This window comes from Cetorhinus maximus, chromosome 26 (genome assembly GCF_964194155.1).
Source record: "Cetorhinus maximus chromosome 26, sCetMax3.hap1.1, whole genome shotgun sequence".
Classification (NCBI taxonomy): domain Eukaryota; kingdom Metazoa; phylum Chordata; class Chondrichthyes; order Lamniformes; family Cetorhinidae; genus Cetorhinus; species Cetorhinus maximus.
Genome location: NC_135904.1, coordinates 15,014,518 through 15,035,059, shown reverse-complemented (window position 1 = coordinate 15,035,059; position 20,542 = coordinate 15,014,518). Strand labels below are relative to the sequence as shown.

General features: G+C 40.5%; 1 protein-coding gene across 6 annotated transcripts in view; it reads left to right on the top strand.

The window, feature by feature from the left end:
• trpm7 (transient receptor potential cation channel, subfamily M, member 7) overlaps positions 1–20,542 on the top strand; it is a 140,157-nt gene that overhangs the window by 27,717 nt on the left and 91,898 nt on the right. For 5 of the 6 annotated variants that reach the window (XM_078530188.1, XM_078530186.1, XM_078530187.1 and 2 more), the window contains 7 exons: positions 2,940–3,019; positions 5,600–5,638; positions 15,176–15,374; positions 17,502–17,715; positions 18,913–19,037; positions 19,136–19,307; positions 19,961–20,135. In XM_078530188.1, the coding sequence (XP_078386314.1) occupies positions 2,940–3,019; positions 5,600–5,638; positions 15,176–15,374; positions 17,502–17,715; positions 18,913–19,037; positions 19,136–19,307; positions 19,961–20,135 (1,004 nt within the window). Of the gene's footprint in view, positions 1–2,939; positions 3,020–5,599; positions 5,639–15,175; positions 15,375–17,501; positions 17,716–18,912; positions 19,038–19,135; positions 19,308–19,960; positions 20,136–20,542 lie in introns of those variants that run through there. The other variant, XM_078530190.1, reaches the window with a different exon arrangement.

Here is a 20,542-nt window from a genome sequence, read left to right as displayed (position 1 = left end):
TGCACACACTGTTCCAAGTGTGGTCTCACCAAGGCCCTGTATAATTACAGCAAGACATCCCTGCTCCAGTACTCGAATCCTCTCGCTATGAAGGCCAACATACCATTTGCCTTCTTTACTGCCTGCTGCACCTGTATGCTTACCATCAACAACTGGTGTATGAGGACACCCAGGTCTCATTGCACATTCCCCCCCCCCCCCCACCCTCAATTTATAGCCATTCAGATAATCTGCCTTCCTGTTTTTGTTACCAAAGTGGATAACCTCACATTTATCCACATTATACTGCATCTGCCATACATTTGCCCACTCACTCAGCTTGTCCAAATCACACTGAAGCATCTCTGCATCCTCCTCACTGCTCACCCTCCCAGAAGTTTAAGTGAGATGACTGCAATAGCCATCTGCTGCAGTTAACTTTCTAACATGACACTTAATACCACACCAAGTGTGGCATTTTCTTTCTATGGATCTTGTGCACTTTTAGAGGCAGAATAGGTGCAGATCATATAAATACATACCTTGCTTTGTGGCACGTGGAGGATAAAAGTCTACCGGTCAGTCGTAATTTTAGACATGTGGGATGTGGTCATAACTTGATCAGAGGATAAACTCCTTGAATATAACCTGCAATTGTTTGATTGTAACTATGTAAGGCTCAAATTCATCCCTGGGAGATGAATGCGATTTGTCTAAGCTAATGATCACAAGCCACAGACAGTTGACACTTCACATGGTGAGAAGTTAGTAACTTAAAATTAACATTAGTGGAGGAACTTAACTGGAATAACTAGAAAGTCAAAACTTTTTCTATTAAAGATGCATAAAAAATGGTCTATGTACAGAAATAACTATGAATATAAATTCAATCAAAAGGCTATATTCTGTAAATGGTTGGATGTTTGGGAGAGTGCGAGTAGGTTGGTGGAAAAGCAGATGAAACTGATCTAGGTTAACAAGAAATCCAATTTTACTTGAATATGCTTACAATAAATAGAAAATGCATTTAAAATGCAGCTTCCTGTTTCAAGGTGGCCAGTTACATCCTTTCCTGGTATGTTTTCAACCTCGGACCGCTGAAGGGGTCCCAGAGCATTCCCAAGTTGTTATTACTTAGCAGATTTGTGAATATTCCTGCATTTGTTAAAGTAATAGTACATCTTTTCTGTTGTGGGGTAATTAAACATTTAAAACAATGATAACACAATTTTCCTTTTGGTAATTAATGGCCCTTTGAAAGTTAAAACCAGGAGGCACTCAGAACTGTCATAATGCATTGAATTCCTGGAACTGCATCTGTATTTTCAAAAAAAATATTGAAAACACAACTTTATGGCACCATTTGCTCAACTAGTGTCATTTCTGGAATTGATTGCACTCATTACTGGAGTTCATTTTAACTAACTTATCATCCCCCGAGAGGAAATCTCATCAGAGAAGGATAAAGGACTAGATTATGAAAATCAAATGTTCAGGGCAAACAATTAAAGATTCGAAACACCTGACTGTGATGTAGATTCAGTACTTCATTTCTGCTTGTGCTCACTTGTTTAGTTCGGTTTCATGGACAGCATGAGTGGTTCCACTCCTATCTATCCATGTGCTGCTAGTGCTTCTCCAGCAAATGCTTCTCTTCCCACCTTTGCACTGTTGCCTGTGCAGTCATGTAAGGTTTCTAACCTTTGGTCACTCTGGAACTTGCGCTCTTCCTCAAGATCATCCTTGGGCCTTGGGGCTACCTCCCACAGTGATGCCCAGCTATACTTTGTGCCGCCTCTCTGAAGCCCAAAACTACCTATATGTTGTCTAACATTGTCATAAATGAGTTACTCTAATTCTTCACTTCAACATCATGAAGACCAAAACCATCTTTTTAGGCCCACTGTAAATGCTGCTTCCTACCACTGATTCCATTCATCCTCTCAACGTGGTATTTAGACAGAACCAGAGTGAGCAGAGTATCCTGTTTGATCCTGAGCTAAACTTTAAACTCCACGTTCTGCTTATTTCTACCTTTGTAACGTTGCCCTCCTACATCACTAAAATCCCTTAGCACCTAATGTGTTACATTTGAATTCCATGTCTTCTGTAAACCTCTTTTGCAGAGTCGATTTATTGACATGCATGTTCTACTTCCCCAGTGTCCTGTCCTCACTGATCTGCACAGGTTACTTTTCTCCTATTATATTGAATTTTAATTCCATCTTCAAATCCCTGCAGAGCTATACCCCACCTCATCTCTGCAGCATCTTCCGAATTGATACTACACCAATGTACTACATCCTACTGTACTCTCTACACATCCTCCCCAGCCATCTACCCCTCAACAGTCCCTCAGCGTTGAGCTATTTCTGTGGCTGAAGATTGGAAATGCTGCAACTTCCCAAAAAAAAGCAGCCTTTTAAAATAATTGGTAATGCCATGGAGTGCCACTAGTGCAGTAACTTTGTTTAAGGTTTCATCTCTGGAATTGTAGTAAACTTGATTCTGAAATTGAGACAGTTCCTCATTTTGTTTGGATTTATTTTCCTGCATAAAGCTTATTCACTTACACCCAAAATTCACAGTATCTTTTCAAACTGTTTGGAAACCTAAGGTAGGCCAATTACGTAGTACGTAGACAGTCATTGTCATCTGCTGATGATAGAAGTTACACTTTGTGGATGGATACCTCCTTGGTCAGCAGTTTTCCTTGTTTATTGAGGGGAGAGGAAAAAGATGAGCAGGAAATGAAATAAACCGTGGAAATATATTTGTAAGAAAATTTGAAGCTAGTAGATTTTTTAATCTATTTTTCTTTCAGTTATTTTTTTAATACACTAATTTGTGTAAATGGTAGATTAGGAGCAGGGCACATTGATTTGTAATGCAGTGCTGACCTATTGCAAATTAGTTCAATGGTGAAACTAACAAGCATTTACCCTTGTTTTATTTTATAGTCCCAGAAATCCTGGATAGAGAATACTTTTACCAAGAGGGAATGTGTATATATAATTCCAAGCTCAAAAGACCCACACAGGTAAAGAAATTTGTATTTAACTGTGATTGTTTTGAATTTTCGTTTTGAAAATTGGATGTGACTTTTTCCTAATGTAATTTTTTTTGTGTGGGTTAGTGACCAAAACTGGAACGCATTATTTTAACTTGTTCTTAATGAAGGGCAAATGGTATTGGAATGCCTGGGTTAGTTTAAAATATGGGCACAGCGCTATATGCCTGTGTTCAGTTTTGTGGAACTTCTGTGCTTACTGATTCTTCCATAACAATATCCAGTGTGTCAGAAATTTCCTTCCTGATCTTATTCAGCAGCCTAAGGAATCTTACTTTCTTGTGTCCTGTCAAAATACCCCATCTCTCACTGACTTCAGAATTCTCTTGGATAATGCATGTGCTGCGGAAATTGAATAGGGTTACTAATATTCTATAATTTATTTGTTTATCTTCTCTTTTGCAACTATGCTCTCAGAAAAAAATTGTTTGGTAATCTGTCCAACGCTTATTTAACGTATCTTCCTCCTCATATGTCCTTTTTGTTCTGTTTTAACAAATTCAAATACTAAATGTCATTTTCCCCTGGAAATTTTACAAAATTGCAGTCAAAATTCATCCATTTTGGAGAATGCTTATTCAGTTTGCATTTATTATTCTGGTGGATATGTTTACTTTGCAAACTTGACTTTAGTTATTTAACAAATATCACTTTTCAGTAATATTTCCTAGTTAACTACTTTGATTCCTTTCTAAGACCATTTGGCTGGATTGTCTTGATACTGATTTTGGTCAGATAATTAATTGTATAGTGCTATGTCCAAAGAAGTTCCATTAATATATTATAGTGACATGAATGATGGCAGCATCCTGAGAACTTTGTCCCCGTGTCTGATTTGGTTAATGGACATTAAGGGCTTTTAATATGAAATAGTTGTCAATCAAAATTACCAACCCTGAAATGAGACAAGAGGTGAAGAACTTTTCCCAAAATAGTGGGAATGTAGAATAGACTCCAGTTAAAGACTGGTTTATTCCTTTTGAAAATGAATGAGAGAAATTTGTTGAAGTATAGAACTGAAGGGTATCAAGGTAACAGCAGCTGACAATGACCTAGTCATGTATGTGTACTCTGTGCACTACAATTTGTCAACATTGAATGATGAGAGTCTTAAGATTGGATTGATGCCTTTGAGTTTCATTATTTTTTTCTGGTGATCACAGAACTTTTTACTTTGGAGGTTTAATCAGAGTTCCAGAGTGTCTCAACATTCTGTGATCATGTTGCATTATCCCTCCTCATCCTTTCTGACCTGCCTGAAGCCTTTGACATTGCTGACCACATACACCATCCTCTTCCAGCACCTCTCCATCATTGTCCAGCTGAGAGGGGCTGTCCTTGCTAGGTTTCACTCCAACCCAGAGATTCTGTAATAGCTTGCCAGCCACACAATGTATCCCTGAAATTTCATTGGAATCAATCTTTGGACCCCTCCTATTTCACATCTTCAGTACATGCTGTCTCTGGAAAATATTAACTTATACAATGTTAAGTTTCATATCTACACTGACAACACCCAGCTCTACCTCACCCCTTCTTTTGATCCCTCTGCTTGTGTTGTCAGACTGCTTATCCAACATCACATCCGGGAAGAGCCTAAATTTCTTCCAGGCATTGGGAAGACCAAAACCATTGTCTTTACTGTTTCAAATTGGCTTCCCTTGCCAATGATTTCACCTCCCCTCCCTTACCACTATCACATGCTGAAGTAGACTGATTGTAACTTTGTTGACCTATCTAACTCTGAGCTAACCTTTCAGCACTATGTCCTCTCTGACTGCCTACTTCCACCTCCAACATCACCTGTTCTGCTCCTGCCTCAGCTTATCTGCTTTTGATACTTTCCCCTATGCTTTTGCTAACTTCAGGCTTTACTATTCCAATGCTCTCCTAGCCAGTCTCCATCTTCTCCCTCTATAAACTTGAGCTCAACCTAAATTCTGCTGCCCATATACTAACTAGCACTAAATCTTGCTCACCCATTACCTTCAACCATGCTCTCTGACCTATGTTTTTTCTCTGTCCACCAACATCTTGTTTTTAAAGTTCTCATCCTCATGTTAAAACCCCTCCACAGTCAGGTCAACCCCCCCCCCCCCAAACAAAATCTCTCATCTGCTTCAACTCCAGAAACCACCAACTCTGGCATCTTGTGCATCCTACCTGCGGCTCACCCCATCATTGGCAGCTGTCCCTTTGATCCTAATCTCTGGAGTTCCCTCCCTAAATCTTTCCATCTCTCATCCTTTAAGAAGGTTTGATGGACCAAATGGTGTCTCTTCAATTTCTACTTTTACATTCCAGTTTTTTATGGTGGTGACATTTTCTTGGTTTTAAAAATAATTTAAAGCCATTTTTGCAGCTGAAATCTGTCTTGTGTACAAAGGCTCCAAACCATGAAGATATTGTCTACTGAGACCAGAATTCTGACAGTGATCCCAATTTGCTCCTGATATGCCACTGTTTTACTGACTAGAAATCTCATCATTTGCCATGTGTGTATGGAAGATTGTTTCACAAGTTTTTTTTATTACTTTTGTTTGGTCCTAGATGCCTTCCAGGATGTCAGATATGCCAGCAGTTGGTCAGGTGAGTTTTCAATGACACTTTTTAGTGTTTCAGGAGCTGTTTAAGATGGCTGTGATTCTCAACAAATCTAGAGCACTGCTCGAGCTACATACCTAGAGGGACATTCCATACCCTGGTAATATTACAGATTTTTGGCCTCTAGATAAATGTGTGATAAATGTGAAAAACTTGTGTTTCAACTGCGAAATTTCCTATTTTCCCAGTCCAACTTCATTTATTTCTGTTTAAATTTTTTAGACTTTTTGGCTAATTATACAATTTTTCTAGAGTTTTGATCCCGTTAAATAAAAAATGTTGCTCTGTTTTTCTGCAACCTATTACTGTAAGATGTACAAGAACAGTATTTACTAATTGTTCTATATCTGTAACAAATATATATATTAGACATATATATAAAATACACAGCACTATGTCTTTCTCCTCCAACCCCTTCTTTTAACTTCCCAATTTATAGATTAATTCTGCAACATTTTAGGAAGTGCAACCCTAATCTTAAATGATAAAACTCATAGATTATGGGGCTATGTAATGGTAGAAATTGAGTTCCTCAGAAATAGTGGTACAAAGACCAGGACACCAGGGGATTAAATTTTTGAGTAATTATGATTGCGTGTCCCCGCTGAAATATTGGCCTGTCTTACACAATAAAATTTAGAAAGGTGTAAGCTAATTTTCCAGAAGAATAAATATCATCATCAGCCCTGTTAGGCATATTGGTGTCTAAATGCTGTAGAGGAAAAATACGCTTAAACTAATATGCTTTAATGCAGTGATAGTGGTACTGATCCCATCCTCAACTGTACTGCACTCTGTTTAGGCCTAAATGTGCAGTTGTACTTTTGGAAGGACAACATTCATGTGCAGCTTAGTTTTTTTGAGCATCTGACTCTCCACTGTGTTTTAAATGCCAATGGCAGTGTTGATGTCTTGTAATAAACCTTAACGACAGTAAATTCATGAGTATTTAAAAGCTGCTGATTTGTTAGAATATGCTTTTATCCAAAGTGAGTGACTGCTGCTTCATGCTGAAGTATTCTGCTGAGTGTGTAATTCCAGCCTGATTAAACAATAAGGTGCCAAGTATCTTAGTATGGTTTGTGTTTTTTTGTACTGGCACTTTGGAGTGCTGCTTGAAGTCCTGGCAGTTAGCCAAACAGAACAAAGTATCAGCAAGATTCCAAATCAAACTTGCTGCTTAACAAACAGCTGTTGATTAGAAAGAAAGACATACAAATATATAGCGCTTTTCATGACCTCGGGGTGTTGGGACTTCACAGCCAATTAAGTAGTTTTTTTGTTATCTGAGCAATTGTAGAGTCAATAGAAGTTATAATATAATAGGTGATTATTGAAGTTTATTGATTCTGTACAGGCATTAGCTCTCTGATTAGAGCTATCTATTCCAATCCCATTTCCCTCATTTCGCTTTATAATTTTCCCTTTTTCAATACTTATATCCTTTAAATGATGGGCTCTCCTCCATATTCAGGGCATTCCATGTTCTAATAACCCTTGGTGGAAAATTGTCATCCATGCCTCTGTTACCTCTAAACTTGACCATTCCAATGCACTCCTGGCTGGTTTCCCACTTTCTACTTTCAATAAAAATTCTGCTGCCAGTGTCTTATTCATCCATTTTCTTGTGCTCACTAACCTACATTGGTTTCTGATCCAGCACCACCTCAATTTTAAAATTGTCAACCTTTGTTTTCAATACCCTCCGTGGCCTCGTCCCTATCTCTGTAATATCCTTGAGGCCCACAACTCTCCCATCTCTGCGCTCATCCAATTCTGACTTCTTGAGCATCTCTGATTTTAATTACTCCACCATTGGTGGCTGTGTCTTCTGCTCCCAAGGCCCTGAACTCATAGACTCATAGACACTTACAACACAGAAAGAGGCCATTTGCCCCCATCATGTCTGCACCGGTCAACAAGACCTGACTACACTAATCCCATTTTCCAGCGCTTGACCCATAGCCTTGGAGGCAACGCAAGTGAATATCTAAATACTGTTCAAATGTTACGAGGGTTTCTGACTCAACCACCCTTTCAGGCAGTGAGTTCCAGACTCCCACAACCCTCTGGGTGAAAAGATTTCTCCTCAACTCCCCTCTTGCATTCTATCTCTTACCTTAAATCTATGTCCCCTGGTTATTGACCTCTCTACTAATGGAAAAAGTGCCTTCCTATCCATCCTATCTATGATCCTCATAATCTTATACACGTCTATCAGGTCTCCTGTCAACTTTCATTGCTTGAAGGAAAACAACCCCAGCCTACCCAATCTTTCTTCATAGCTCAGACCCTCCAGCCCAGGCAGCATCCTGGGAATTCTCCTCTGCACCCTCTCCAGTGCATTCACATCCTTCCTATAGTGTGGTGACCAGAACTGCATGCAGCACTCCAGTTGTGGTCTAACTAGCATTTTCTATAGTTCCAGCATAACCTCCGTGCCTCTCTGAGTGTAGATATATTCTGTCCCTCAGAATTCTTTCTAGTAACTTCCCCACTACAGAGGTTAGACTGACTGGCCTGTAATTTCCTAGTCTATCCCTTCCTTCCTTTTTTAATAATGGGACAGCGTTAGCAGTCCTCTGGCACCCCACCTGGGGCCAGAGAGGATTTGAAAATTACTGCCAGGGCCCCTGATATCTCTTCCTTTGCCTCCCACAACAGCCTGGGATACATCTGATCTGGGCCTGCAGATTTATCCACTTCTTTAAGACTGCTAAAACTCTGGAATTCCCTACCTAAATCTTGCCCCCTCTTTATCTCCCCTCCTTTAAGACACTTCTTAAAACCTACCTAATTGACCAAACTTTTGGTCATTTGTCCTCATCACCTGAAGTGGATCAATGTCATATTTTGTTTTATAATGCTCCTGTGAAATGCTATGGGATAGTTTATTATATTAAAGGTGATATATAAATAAAAGTTACATAGGACTTAAGAGCAGGAGTAGGCCATTTGGCCCTTCAAACCCACTCCGCCATTCAATAAGATCATAGCTGATCTGGTCGTAGTCTCGACGACTCTTCCCTGTTTGCCCCGCCAAAACCCTTGACTCCCTTGTCTAACAGCCTGTTTAACTCGGCCTCCACTACCTTGTGGGGGAAGAGAATTCCACAGACTAATGACCTTCAGAGAAAAAATTCGCACCTTATTCTTAAACTGCCTCCCAAGCTCTAGATTTCCCCCACAAGAGGAAACATCTCCTGGTACCCACCCGATCATCTCCCCTCAAAATATTCTAAACTCCAATGGGTATAGGCCCAAACTGCCCAACCTTTCTTCATAAGATAAGCCCTTCATCCCAGAATGTGTCAAGTAAACCTTCTGTTATGGCACAGCTGATGATGAATGCCAAGCTGTCCAAGTCCCAAAGGAAAACTTGAACCAGCTGCCAAAATGGTTTTTGCAATTTGTTTAGTATGAGGAGAGGTTCTGAAATCAGGAAATGTCCCAGACTATTTGACATGATTTTACAGTAGAGTAAACATTTATTTAAAAAAAAAGCAAAAAAAACCCCAAAAGTACACTTAAACACAAGAATGGCTTCACACAGCAAACTACTTTAAAACAGTTCCACAAGATCTTAACTACCCTCCAAGCTAACCTGCCCCTTTTCTGTTCGGCAACTATCCTTATAGATTTTAAAATGTATAAAATTCCAGTAATTTTTACCACACAGTGCCTTTTCCTTTCGGGTGTCTCCTGAGGCTGACAGCAACTGGTTCTCCTGGTCTGGCCTCGTTCACACTATCCTCTGGGAGTTCTGACCAGCTATCCTGCTGTCTTCTGGGAGATCTCTGCAGCTAGCTCCATCTCAGCCTCAGTATTTCCTTAAATGCATTCCTTTCCTTTGATATCTCTCTTATCTCAACTAGTCTCTTCAGAAATGCTTCCTCCCCAGAATTGATCAAACTTCTTTCTTTACCCTAGCTCTTAGATTTGTGAAAAAACAAACTTACTCCATCTTTACCTTACTTACATCTTTTACAACATGCATCTATCCCCCTTTGAACTAAAACAATTCAAAACTACCCCTGTTATTGCTTTATGTAAAACTCTGAAGTTCCTTTTGGTTCATTAACATATCAAAACCACTTCTTACTGTTGGTTTTAGACTCTTGCAGTCACTCTTGGCTCTTCAATTACCATATTTACCACCTCCAACAGCTTGTCTTCCAGTACATAAATGTGACACTGATATTACCTGATGAATATTACCATAGATGCTGAGAGGTGTTTTCCCCTTGTGGGAGAGTCTAGGACCAGAGGGCATAACCTCAGAGTAAGGGGCCCATTTAAAACCAAGATGAGGAGGAATTTCTTCTGTCAGAGGGCAGTCAACCTGTGGAATTCTTTACTGCAGAGGGCTGTCGAGGCTGGGTCGTTAAGTGTATTCAAGGCAGAGATAGACAGATTTTTTTTAATCAGTAAGGGAATCAAGGGTTATGGGGAAAAGACAGGAAAGTGGAGTTGAGGATTATCAGATCAGCCATGAATGGCGGAGCAGACTCGATAATTGGCTGAATGGCCTACTTCTCCTAAGTCTTATGGTCTTACGAAAAGTATTACAATTTTTTGTTTTTGACACTTTTCTGAACTGCTTCTAAAGCAATTATATCTTTTTGCAAATAAGGAGACCAAAACTGTACACAATACTCCAGACGTGGTCTCACCAAGGCCTTGTACAGCTGCAGTAAAGCTTCTCTACTTTTATATTCCATTCCCCTTAAAAAAAATTGCCAACATTCCATTTGCCTCCCTAATCCATTTGCTGAACCTGCGTACTAACTTTGTGATTCATGTATCAGGACACCCAGATCCCTCTACCACAGAGTTCTGCAACCTCTCTTTTAAATAGTATACTGCTTTTCTATTCTTGCTGCCAAAATGGACAAGTTCACATTTACCCACATTATATGTCATCTGCCAATTTTTTGCCCACTCACCTAACCTGTCTATATCCCTTTGCAGACTCTCTGCTTCCTCTTGGCAACACATTTTCCTACATATCTTGATATCATTGGTGAAGTTAGCTATCATACATTTGGTCCTTACAATCTACATCAATGTTTTGGATGAAAATACATGAGGCCCCAGTGCTGATTCCTGTGGTGCTCCACCAGTTATAGCTTGCTAATCCAAAAAAGATCTATTTATCCCTAATCTATGCTTCCTGTGAGCTAACCAATTTTCTATCCATGCTAATATGTTATCCCCTACACCATGTACTCTTATCTTGTGTAGTAATCTTTGATGTGGCATCTTATCAAATGCCTCTTGGAAATTCAAGTACACTACATCTATAAGTTCCACTTTATCCACATTGCTTGATACTTGCATAAAAACTCTAATAAATTAGTTAAATATAATTTTTCTTTCACAAAGCAATGTTGACTCTAAATGATTACCTGAGTTTCTAAGAATCCTGCTATAACTTCTTAATAATGAATTCTAACAATTTCTCTGTGACAAATGTTCAGCTAACTGGCCTGTAGTTTCCTCCTTTCTTGAATAAAGGTGTTACATTTGCTATTTTCCAATCTGCTGAGACCCTTCCAGAATCTGAGGAATATTGGAAGATTTTAACCAATGCATCCATTAACTGTGCTGTCACTTCTTTTAAGACCCTAGGATACAAGTCATCTGGTCCTGGGGACTTGTCAGCCTTTAGGTCTAATCGTTTACCCAGCACTTTTTCCCCTGGTGATGGTGATTCTCTCCCGTTCACCTCTTGATTTTCAGTTATTTTTGGGAGGTTTTTTAAGTCTTCTACCATGAAGACAGACACAAAATACCTGTTCAATGCCTCTGCCATTTTTGTTTTCCATTATGGATTCACCAGGACCAACACTAGCTTTAGTTACTCTATTCCTATTTAGGTTGTTAACTTACTCCTTGGTGATTCTTAAATGCCCTCTGAAATGGCCTAGAAAACCACTCAGTTGTCTCAAACTGCTAAAAAATCTAAAAGGAATGAAACTGGATGGACCACCCAGCATTGACCTAGGCACTGGAAACGACAACAGCAAACTCAGCCCTGTCGACCCTGCAAAGTCCTCCTTACTAACATCTGGGGGCTAGTGTCAAAATTGGGAGAGCTGTCTCATGGACTAGTCAAGCAACAGCCTGACATAGTCATCCTCACTGAATCATAGCTTACAGATGATGCCCCAGACACCACCATCACCATCCCTGGGTAGGCCCTGTGCCACCAGAAGGGCAGACCCAGCGGAGGTGGCAACACCGTGGTATAGACGTGGGAGGGAGTTTCACTGGGAATCCTCAGCATTGATTCTGGAGCCCATGAAGGCTCACAGCACCAGGTCAAACATGGGCAAGGAAATCTCCTGCTAATTACCACGTACTGCCTGCCTTCTCTCTCTCTCTCTCTCTCTCTCTCTCTCTCTCTCTCGCTCTCTCTCGCTCTCTCTCGCTCTCTCTCGCTCTCTCTCTCTCTCGCTCTCTCTCTCTCTCTCTCGCTCTCTCTCTCTCTCTCTCTCTCTCTCTCGATGACAAGGGTGCAGAATGTATTCTGGGTGGGGGACTTCAATTGCCCAACACCAAGGGTGGCTCGGTAGTGCCACTATAGACCCGAACTGCCTGAGTCCTAAAGAACATATCTGCTAGGCTGGGAGGATAGCCTCCATCGTGTTGTGTGGCATTACTATCATGGTAAATGGGATAGATTTCAAACAGAGATCTAGCAACTTGAGACTAGCCATCCATGAGGCAATGTGGACCGTCAGCAGCAGAATTGTATTCAACCACAACCTGTAACCTCATGGCCTGGCATATTCCCCCACTCTACCATTACCACCAAGCCAGGGGATCAACCCTGATCAACTCCACGTGATATCAAGCAACAGCTAAAGGCACTAGATAGTGTAAAGGCTGTGTGCCCTGATAATATTCTAGCAATACTACTGAAGATTTATGCTCCAGAACTAGCTGCACCCCTAGCCAAGTTGTTCCAGTACAGCTACAACACTGGCATCTACCCAGCTATGTGGAAAATTGCCCAGGCATGCCCTGTACACAAAAAGCAGGACAGATCCAACCCAGCCAATTACCACCCCATCAGTCTACACTCAATCATCAGTAAAGTGATGGAAGGGGTCATTAACAGTGCTATCAAGCAGGGCTTGCTTAACAATAACCTACTCACTGACGCTCAGTTCAGATTTGTCCAGGGTCACTCAGCTCCTGACCTCATTATAGCCTTGGTTCAAGCATGGACAAAAGAGCTGAACTCCTGAGTGAGGTGAGAGTGACTGCCCTTGACATCAAGGCAGCATTTGACTGAGTGTGGCATCAAGGAACCCTAGCAAAACTGGAGTCGATGCAAATTGGGGAAAACTCTCCACTGATTGAAGTCATACTTAACATAAAAGAAGATGGTTGTGGTTGTTGGTCAGTCATCTCAGTTCCAGGACACCACTTCAGGGGTTCCACAGGGATTGCTTTAGGCTTAACCATCTTCAGCTACTTCATCAATAACCTTCCTTCCATCATAAGGTCAGAATGCAGAGATGTTTGCTGATGATTGCAATGTTCAGCAGCATTTGTGGCTCCTCAGATACTGAAGCTGTCCATATCCAAATGCAGCAAGACCTGGACAACATCCAGGCTTGGGCTGGCAAGTGGCAAGTAACATTTGTGTCACACAAGTGCCAGAAATGTCCAACAAGAGAGAAATCAGCCATCACTTCATGACATTCAATGGCATTACCATTACTGAATCTCCCACTATCAACATCCTGGGGGGGTTACCATTGACCAGAAACTGAACTGGACTAGCCATATAAATACTGTGGCTACAAGAGCAAGTCGGGCTAGGAATCCTGCGACGAGTAACTTCCCCCTCGACTCCCCAAAGCCTGTCCACCATGTAGAAGGCACAAGCCAGGAGTGTGATGGAATGCTGTCCACTTGCCTCTGAGTGTAGCTCCAACAACACTCAGGAAGCTTGACACCATCCAGGACAATGCAGCCCGCTTGACTGGCACCCCATACACAAACATTCACTCCCTCCACTATTGACGCACAGTGGCAGCAGTGTGTGTACCATCTACAAGATGTACTGCAAGAACTCACCAAAGTTCCTTGGACAGCACCTTCCAAACCCACGACCACTACCACTTGGAAGGGCAAGGTCAGTTGACACATGGGAACACCACAGCCTGGAAGTTCCCCTCCAAGCCACATACCATCCTGACTTGGAAATATATCACCGTTCCTTCACTGTCGCAGGGCCAGTATCCTGGAACTCCCTTTCTAACAGCACTGTGGGTGTACCTACACCACATGGACTGCAGCGGTTCAGGAAGATAGCTCACCACCATCTTCTCAATGGCAATTAGGGATGGGCAATAAATGCTGGTCTAGCCAGTGACGCCCACATCCCATGAATGAATTTTTAAAAATCCAGAGCCTATGCTCCCTTTTTACTGTTCTTTCAACCGTTGGAAATAATTCCCTATGGTATCAGTCTTAATTTTGATAACCTCTTGGCTCTGACCCAATGAAAGATATCACAACTTTTAGAGTCTTTTTATATGGCTCCAACGCATCATTCTAGAGGATTTTTACCAGCCATTTTCCAGGACTATAATGTCAAATAATTGAGTACTCAAAATTCCATGCAGCACTCCAGCTATGTCCCAAATAATATCTCCACTGCTTATTCTAGAATCCTATTATATATTTTTATGACCTTTTTCCTTTACACTTCCACCAGTTCAAAGGTGTATGCATGTGTGCCCCAAGATCTCAGTTTCAATCTGTTTTTAAAAAAATCTAGCCTTTAATATTATGCTTTACTTCACCGTTCTTTACCTGCGATATCTTCACATTTTGCTTTGAAATGCAGTTGCTATCTGCCTGCTCTTTACCCTGTCGATGATCATCCCCATTTTTCCTCTCAGCTTGTCATGCACCCTAATATGACATTGACAAATTCCACTTTGACTATATCCAAAATGCATTTTGTGACTAAAATTCTTTGGTTGACTATGAAAGATAACTTTGAACAAAGTGATTGTGGCTGAAATTTGAGCTCATCAATGAAACTGGGGAGAGGGTGGTGATGGGTGCACGTGCACTGAATTTGGTATATAGCCTTGGCTTAAACTGCTTATGTTTTAATGGCCCTTACAAACTTTGCAAAATCCTGGTATGTAACTAATAAATTAAGATAGGATTGTATCACCTTTTAGACTTCCTGTTGAATTTGCCTTTAACCATGATTAGAATATCTGCATTTAAATCAGAGGTGCATATGCTGCAACTGGGACATGAGTAAGGACTGGAAATTGTAGGTTAATTTTAAGCTGTGAATTTCATTCTTTTTTTGTGCCCATGATGAAGCTACCGGAGGTCACTTTAAAAATGTTAAATTGTTTAAAATAGATTTTGAAGAAAATGCAACCTCTTCTTTTCCAGAAAATATTTGTATTATTCCACGTGCAAACTTATGTGCTGCAATTACAAAGCCATAATTCCTAATCTGCTGCATTCTGACAGGTGTTGCTGCGGACGATTGGTCCGGCAGCATCTTGGCTTCACTGCAAGCCTGGCAATGAAGTACTCCGATGTGAAATTGGGTGAGTCTGAAAATCTGGAAAAAGAGGAATGGTCGGTGGAGAAACACACTAACGAGAGTCCAACAGATGCTTATGGAGTTATTAATTTTCAGGGCGGGTCACATTCCTACAGAGCTAAGGTTTGTTCTGTTTCTTGCAGATGTGTTAAATTCATCAGGTAATTCTGTATTCAAGAGTTAATTTTGGGTGTATTGATGAGCTACCTAATGTGTTGTTTTATAGTCAAAATGTTACTTTGGGTACTGTCCAGTTTCAATGTTCCTGAATTGTTGTATGTGTAAAATGAAAAGATTTCTTCACGACCTTTTAAAATAAAAAGTCCCAAAAGATTACTTAACGTTTTATTTCCCAATCAAAAGGAATTTGGTTCTGATTTGTGAAAAGGTCACGATCAATTAGCCAATGCAGAATGACTGATAGATGCCCCCTAATATAGTGCTTGATCTTATGCTTAGACAAAATCATTTAAATAATTTCTAGGAGAAACGTAGTAAGTTTTAGTAATATTGTGTTTTGTGACGTTTTTAATAAAATTGTTCACCATTGAAGAGACAACAGCCTGCTTGAATCAGAGGGTTTTTCCTCAGAACGCATGCTGGTTCATTTTTGTTTTTCAAGAGAAGCAGCAAGCATTGATTTCAGGTTTGCATGTTTTCTTTTCTATAATATCCACTGTACCTGATGTTGCAGAAGTCTAAAATTCTGATTAAAAGTAATGGGAACTTTTATACCTTTTTTCTTTAAATTTTGTATTTTGAGTTTGCACCCTCTACACTTTACTTTGTCTTGAAGGGTGTGAGACTGGATGCGTTGGAAGCCTTTGCAAGTTGCTTGAAAATGCCTGATTGCAACCTAAGGCAGCTCACTTAATTTTGTTTCCGTGAATCTTCCTTGTTACGAACATACGAGCGTGTGTCCATAGATCTCTGAAGGCGTAGGGGCATGTTAATGGGGTGGTATAAAAGACATATGGGACACTTGCCTTTATCAATCGAGGCATAGATTACAAAAGTAGGGAGGTCACATTTCAGTTGTATAGAACCTTGGTGAGGCCACAGCTGGAGTACTGTGTGCAGTTCTGGTCGCCACATTATAGGAAGGATGTGTTTGCATTGGAGGGGGTGCAGAGGAGATTCACCGGGATGTTGCCTGGGATGAAACATTTAAGTTATGAAGAGAGGTTGGATAGACTTGGGTTGTTTTCGTTGGGGCAGAGAAGACTGAGGGGCGACCTGATCGAGGTGTACAAGATTGAGGGGCATGGACAGGGTGGATAGGGAGCAGCTGTTCCCCTTAGTTGAAGGGTCAGTCACAAGGGGACATAAGTTCAAGGTGAGGGGCAGGAGGTTTAGGGGGGATGTGAGGAAAAACTTTTTTACCCAGAGGGTGGTGACGGTCTGGAATGCAGTTCCTGGGAGGGTGGTGGAGGTGGGTTGCCTCACATCCTTTAAAAAGTACCTGGATGAGCACTTGGCACGTCATAACATTCAAGGCTATGGGCCAAGTGCTGGTAAATGGGATTAGGTAGGTAGGTCAGGTGTTTCTCACATGTTGGTGCAGACTTCATGGGCCGAAGGGCCTCTTCTGCGCTGAGATTTTGAGAGCTAGGAGCAGGAGTAGGCCAGTTGGCCCCTTGAGCCTGCTCTGCCATTCAATAAAATCTTCGCTGATCTGGTTGTATCCTCAACTCCACATTCCTGCCTATCCCTGACAATCTTTCACCCCCTTGCTTATCAAGAATCTATCTACCTCTGCCTTAAAAATATTTAAAGACTCTGCTTCCACTGTATTTTGAGGAAGAGAGTTCCAAAGACTCATGACCCTTAGAGGAAAAAAATTTTCCTCATCTCTGTCTTAAATGGACAACTCCTCCTTATTTTTAAACAATCGCCCCTAGTTGTAATTACCTCTAGTTGACCCCTAGTTGGAAAAGAGTTCCATCTCTGCAGATGGTCTTCCCCTTTGGCAGTTTGGAAAAGAAAAGAAAAGAAAACGTGTTTTTATAGAGCCTCATCCCATTCAAAGGTCTGCACATGCAATGAATTACTTTGAAAGGCAATGACTGACGCACAGGTTAAGGCTGGCCAGGTGGGGAAACCAGTGTGTCGATCCTACTGTAACCAAGGTTTGTGGAGTTAATGTTTGGTATGTTTAAATTTGTGACAATAAATGGAAATGATTTTCTCCATTTGGAAACCATGTTCAACTGACAAATATCTGTGTTCTTTTTCATTGAAATGGCATAGTATGCACGACTTTCCTATGACACAAAACCTGAAGCTGTTTTAAGACTTATGCTGAAAGAGTGGCAAATGGAACTACCTAAACTCGTCATCTCTGTACATGGAGGAATGCAGAACTTTGAACTTCATCCGCGCATTAAGCAGGTTGTTGGAAAAGGCTTAATCAAAGCAGCGGTGACGACAGGAGCCTGGATTCTAACTGGAGGAGTGAATGCAGGTATTGCAAAGAGAAATGCTGGCGTTTTGGGCAGTGGTCAAATCCTAACTAAGGCATTGACCAGCAACAGCTTCCTACCAGATTCCCTGCTTGTCTGGTACCTGTTACTGATCCATGCATATAAATTAAAGGGTGACTGAAGAATCAGACCAGTGTGATCTACTTGTAAATTCACAAATTTTGCAGTGCTTCTGTTAAATAAGCATCACTGATCTTGATAATCTAAAGCTTTGTTTGAAGCCAATAATTTAATTAATTGGAAAAAGTTAAAATGGACCATGAAATCAATTCATGGAGATATGTGCATCTGTGAAACATTTGAAGCTGACAGTGAACTCTTTTTAAAAATATTAAATTGTATTATTAATTTCATTTAATTTACTTTTTATCCTCATGAGAACTATCAAATTTGAATGTCCTACATATGATTTATGGTTTACTCAAACATATGAATGTGGCTAGGACTTGTATTTGGTTTGCTGAGGGTCGTCGGATGGCATTAATGTATTCGCACCTCATTGCAAGAGAGGTACCAAGAATAACCAGTAGTCTTTACATAGAAACCCATGATCTTCAGGGAGAGAAAGAGAACACGCCCATTAAATATGTTGAGAGCTGGTCCGATTTTGCTGTAATTGTAAACTAGGTGAGCCAGACCAGCCTGGGAATAACTTGCTGCTTATGTTGCACTGAAAGTCAACACCCAATCTGGCCTTTGTATTCACCCATGGTATTGTAAGGACAGGACCTGGCTTCCTGATTTCTGGATGTGCATCTTCATCCTAGCCACAGCAAGATGAAACATCCTGGACATTGGAGCAGGCTTGTTCAATGATGCCTAAAATATAGCAATATATTAATATAACTAAACACACTATCTTCAAGTGATGCCTTGGAAAGTTTTACTACATTAAAGTCGCTATATAAATGAAGCTCTTGTTTCTTTGCCTGTAATTCTCATGTTTTTTTTTGATAGACAGTTAGTATTGATTATATTGTAGGGTGTGAATCTGGGAGGTCAGAAATTACTGAGCTCCCCTTTACAGGGATTTATTCATAAAAGTTTTAAATGTTGCTTACTTTAAAGCACTATTTTGAAGAGTGGTTAAAATGGCCACTTAAATTTTGATCTGTCTTTTGTGCAAGGTGGGATTGAACTTCTCATTCTGCTATTGTTTAAACATGATTTCTTACTAGGTGTTGTGAAACATGTTGGTGATGCACTGAAAGAACACATTTCACGTTCATCTCGGAAGATTTGCACAATTGGAATTGCCCCTTGGGGTGTGATTGAAAATAGGAATGATCTTATTGGAAGAGATGTAAGAAAATTAAGTTTCAGTTCGAGCTCCACATTGTTGAACTAAGTTTCTTTAAGATATTTTTTAATGTAACCCAGGGGCTCTCTCTTGATTTGCAGGTTATTGCCCCATACCAGACTTTGTTGAACCCTCTGAGTAAGCTGAATGTCCTAAACAGTTTGCATTCCCACTTCATTCTGGTTGATGATGGAACAGTTGGAAAGTATGGTGCTGAAGTGAAGCTTCGGAGAGAGTTAGAAAAACATATCAATCTTCAGAAGATTCACGCAAGTGAGTTCTGCAGACTTTTCTAAACCAAGGAATTGCAGATATTGAAACGTTTCATAGTTATAGATTAACAGACTGAAGTTTTGTTCAATTGTGATTTGAGTAGGGAAGAAACTTTTTTAACTTAGAATTTTTAGCCACTCAGAATTTGATATTAGGAACGAGTCTACAATTGTGCAGATTGCGTTTAACATGTTGGAACAAACAGGTTCAGTGACCTCTCATTCATGTGCTGGCAAACAGTTTAGAAATTAGCTCAATTTCAGAGATTTTTATTATGGACAGATGTATCAAGTAGCCTACCTGCTTCTGTTTATGTAAATTCCATTCAGGTGATGTAAACAACTGTTTGCCCTTTCTTCCATTCCAGCCCAAACAACTTATTTGAATATCAAAATGGAATCAGTATGCTGCCTTGTGCATCTTATTGCGCAGCAGCATCAACTGCTAGTGACTTTTTTAAGCAACTCCTGGATGCAGACTGATAATTCTCTAAAGTTATTCTTTGCACTTGTGACTGACCTCATCAGATTTTTACCCCTGTTAGCATTCATAGAAATTAGTATTTTGTTGTGAAAGTACTTTTATTTCCCTATTACCTCTAAGCATAAGTAAAAACAATATTGCTTTGCTATTTTTTGCTTTCCAATTTACAGGAATTGGCCAAGGTGTACCTGTAGTTGCTTTGATATTTGAAGGTGGACCTAACGTAATCCCCACTGTGTTGGAATACCTGCTGGAGAGCCCCCCAGTGCCTGTCGTGGTATGTGAAGGAACTGGCCGAGCTGCAGACCTTTTGGCCTATGTGCACAAGCAGACTGAGGAGGGAGGGTAAGAAACATCTGTGCATTAGCATAGCATAGGGCAGTAGGGAAAATAGAAATGTGGTGTAACTTGCACATTAAATCAGCAGAGCAGTTCAGCATTAAAGTATATGTCTGAAATAAAACAGGAAATGCTGAGAATACTCAGGTCGGGCAGCATCTGTAAAGAGAAAAGTAGATAAGGTTTCAGATCAATGACCTTTTTGTCAGAACCCTTTTCGCCCCCTTTATAAGCCTCACTGTAAAATTGAAGCTTTGAAATTACTGTCACCCTTTACAGTCATCCTTAACTGCTTCACGGAATGTTGGAGTATAGGAAATAGGTCATTAGTCTTAAGTATGCAATTTCTGTAGGTTAACCACTTACTACTCTTCTGCTTGCTTGCCACAGCCTTCAAAACTCCCCTCTTCCAA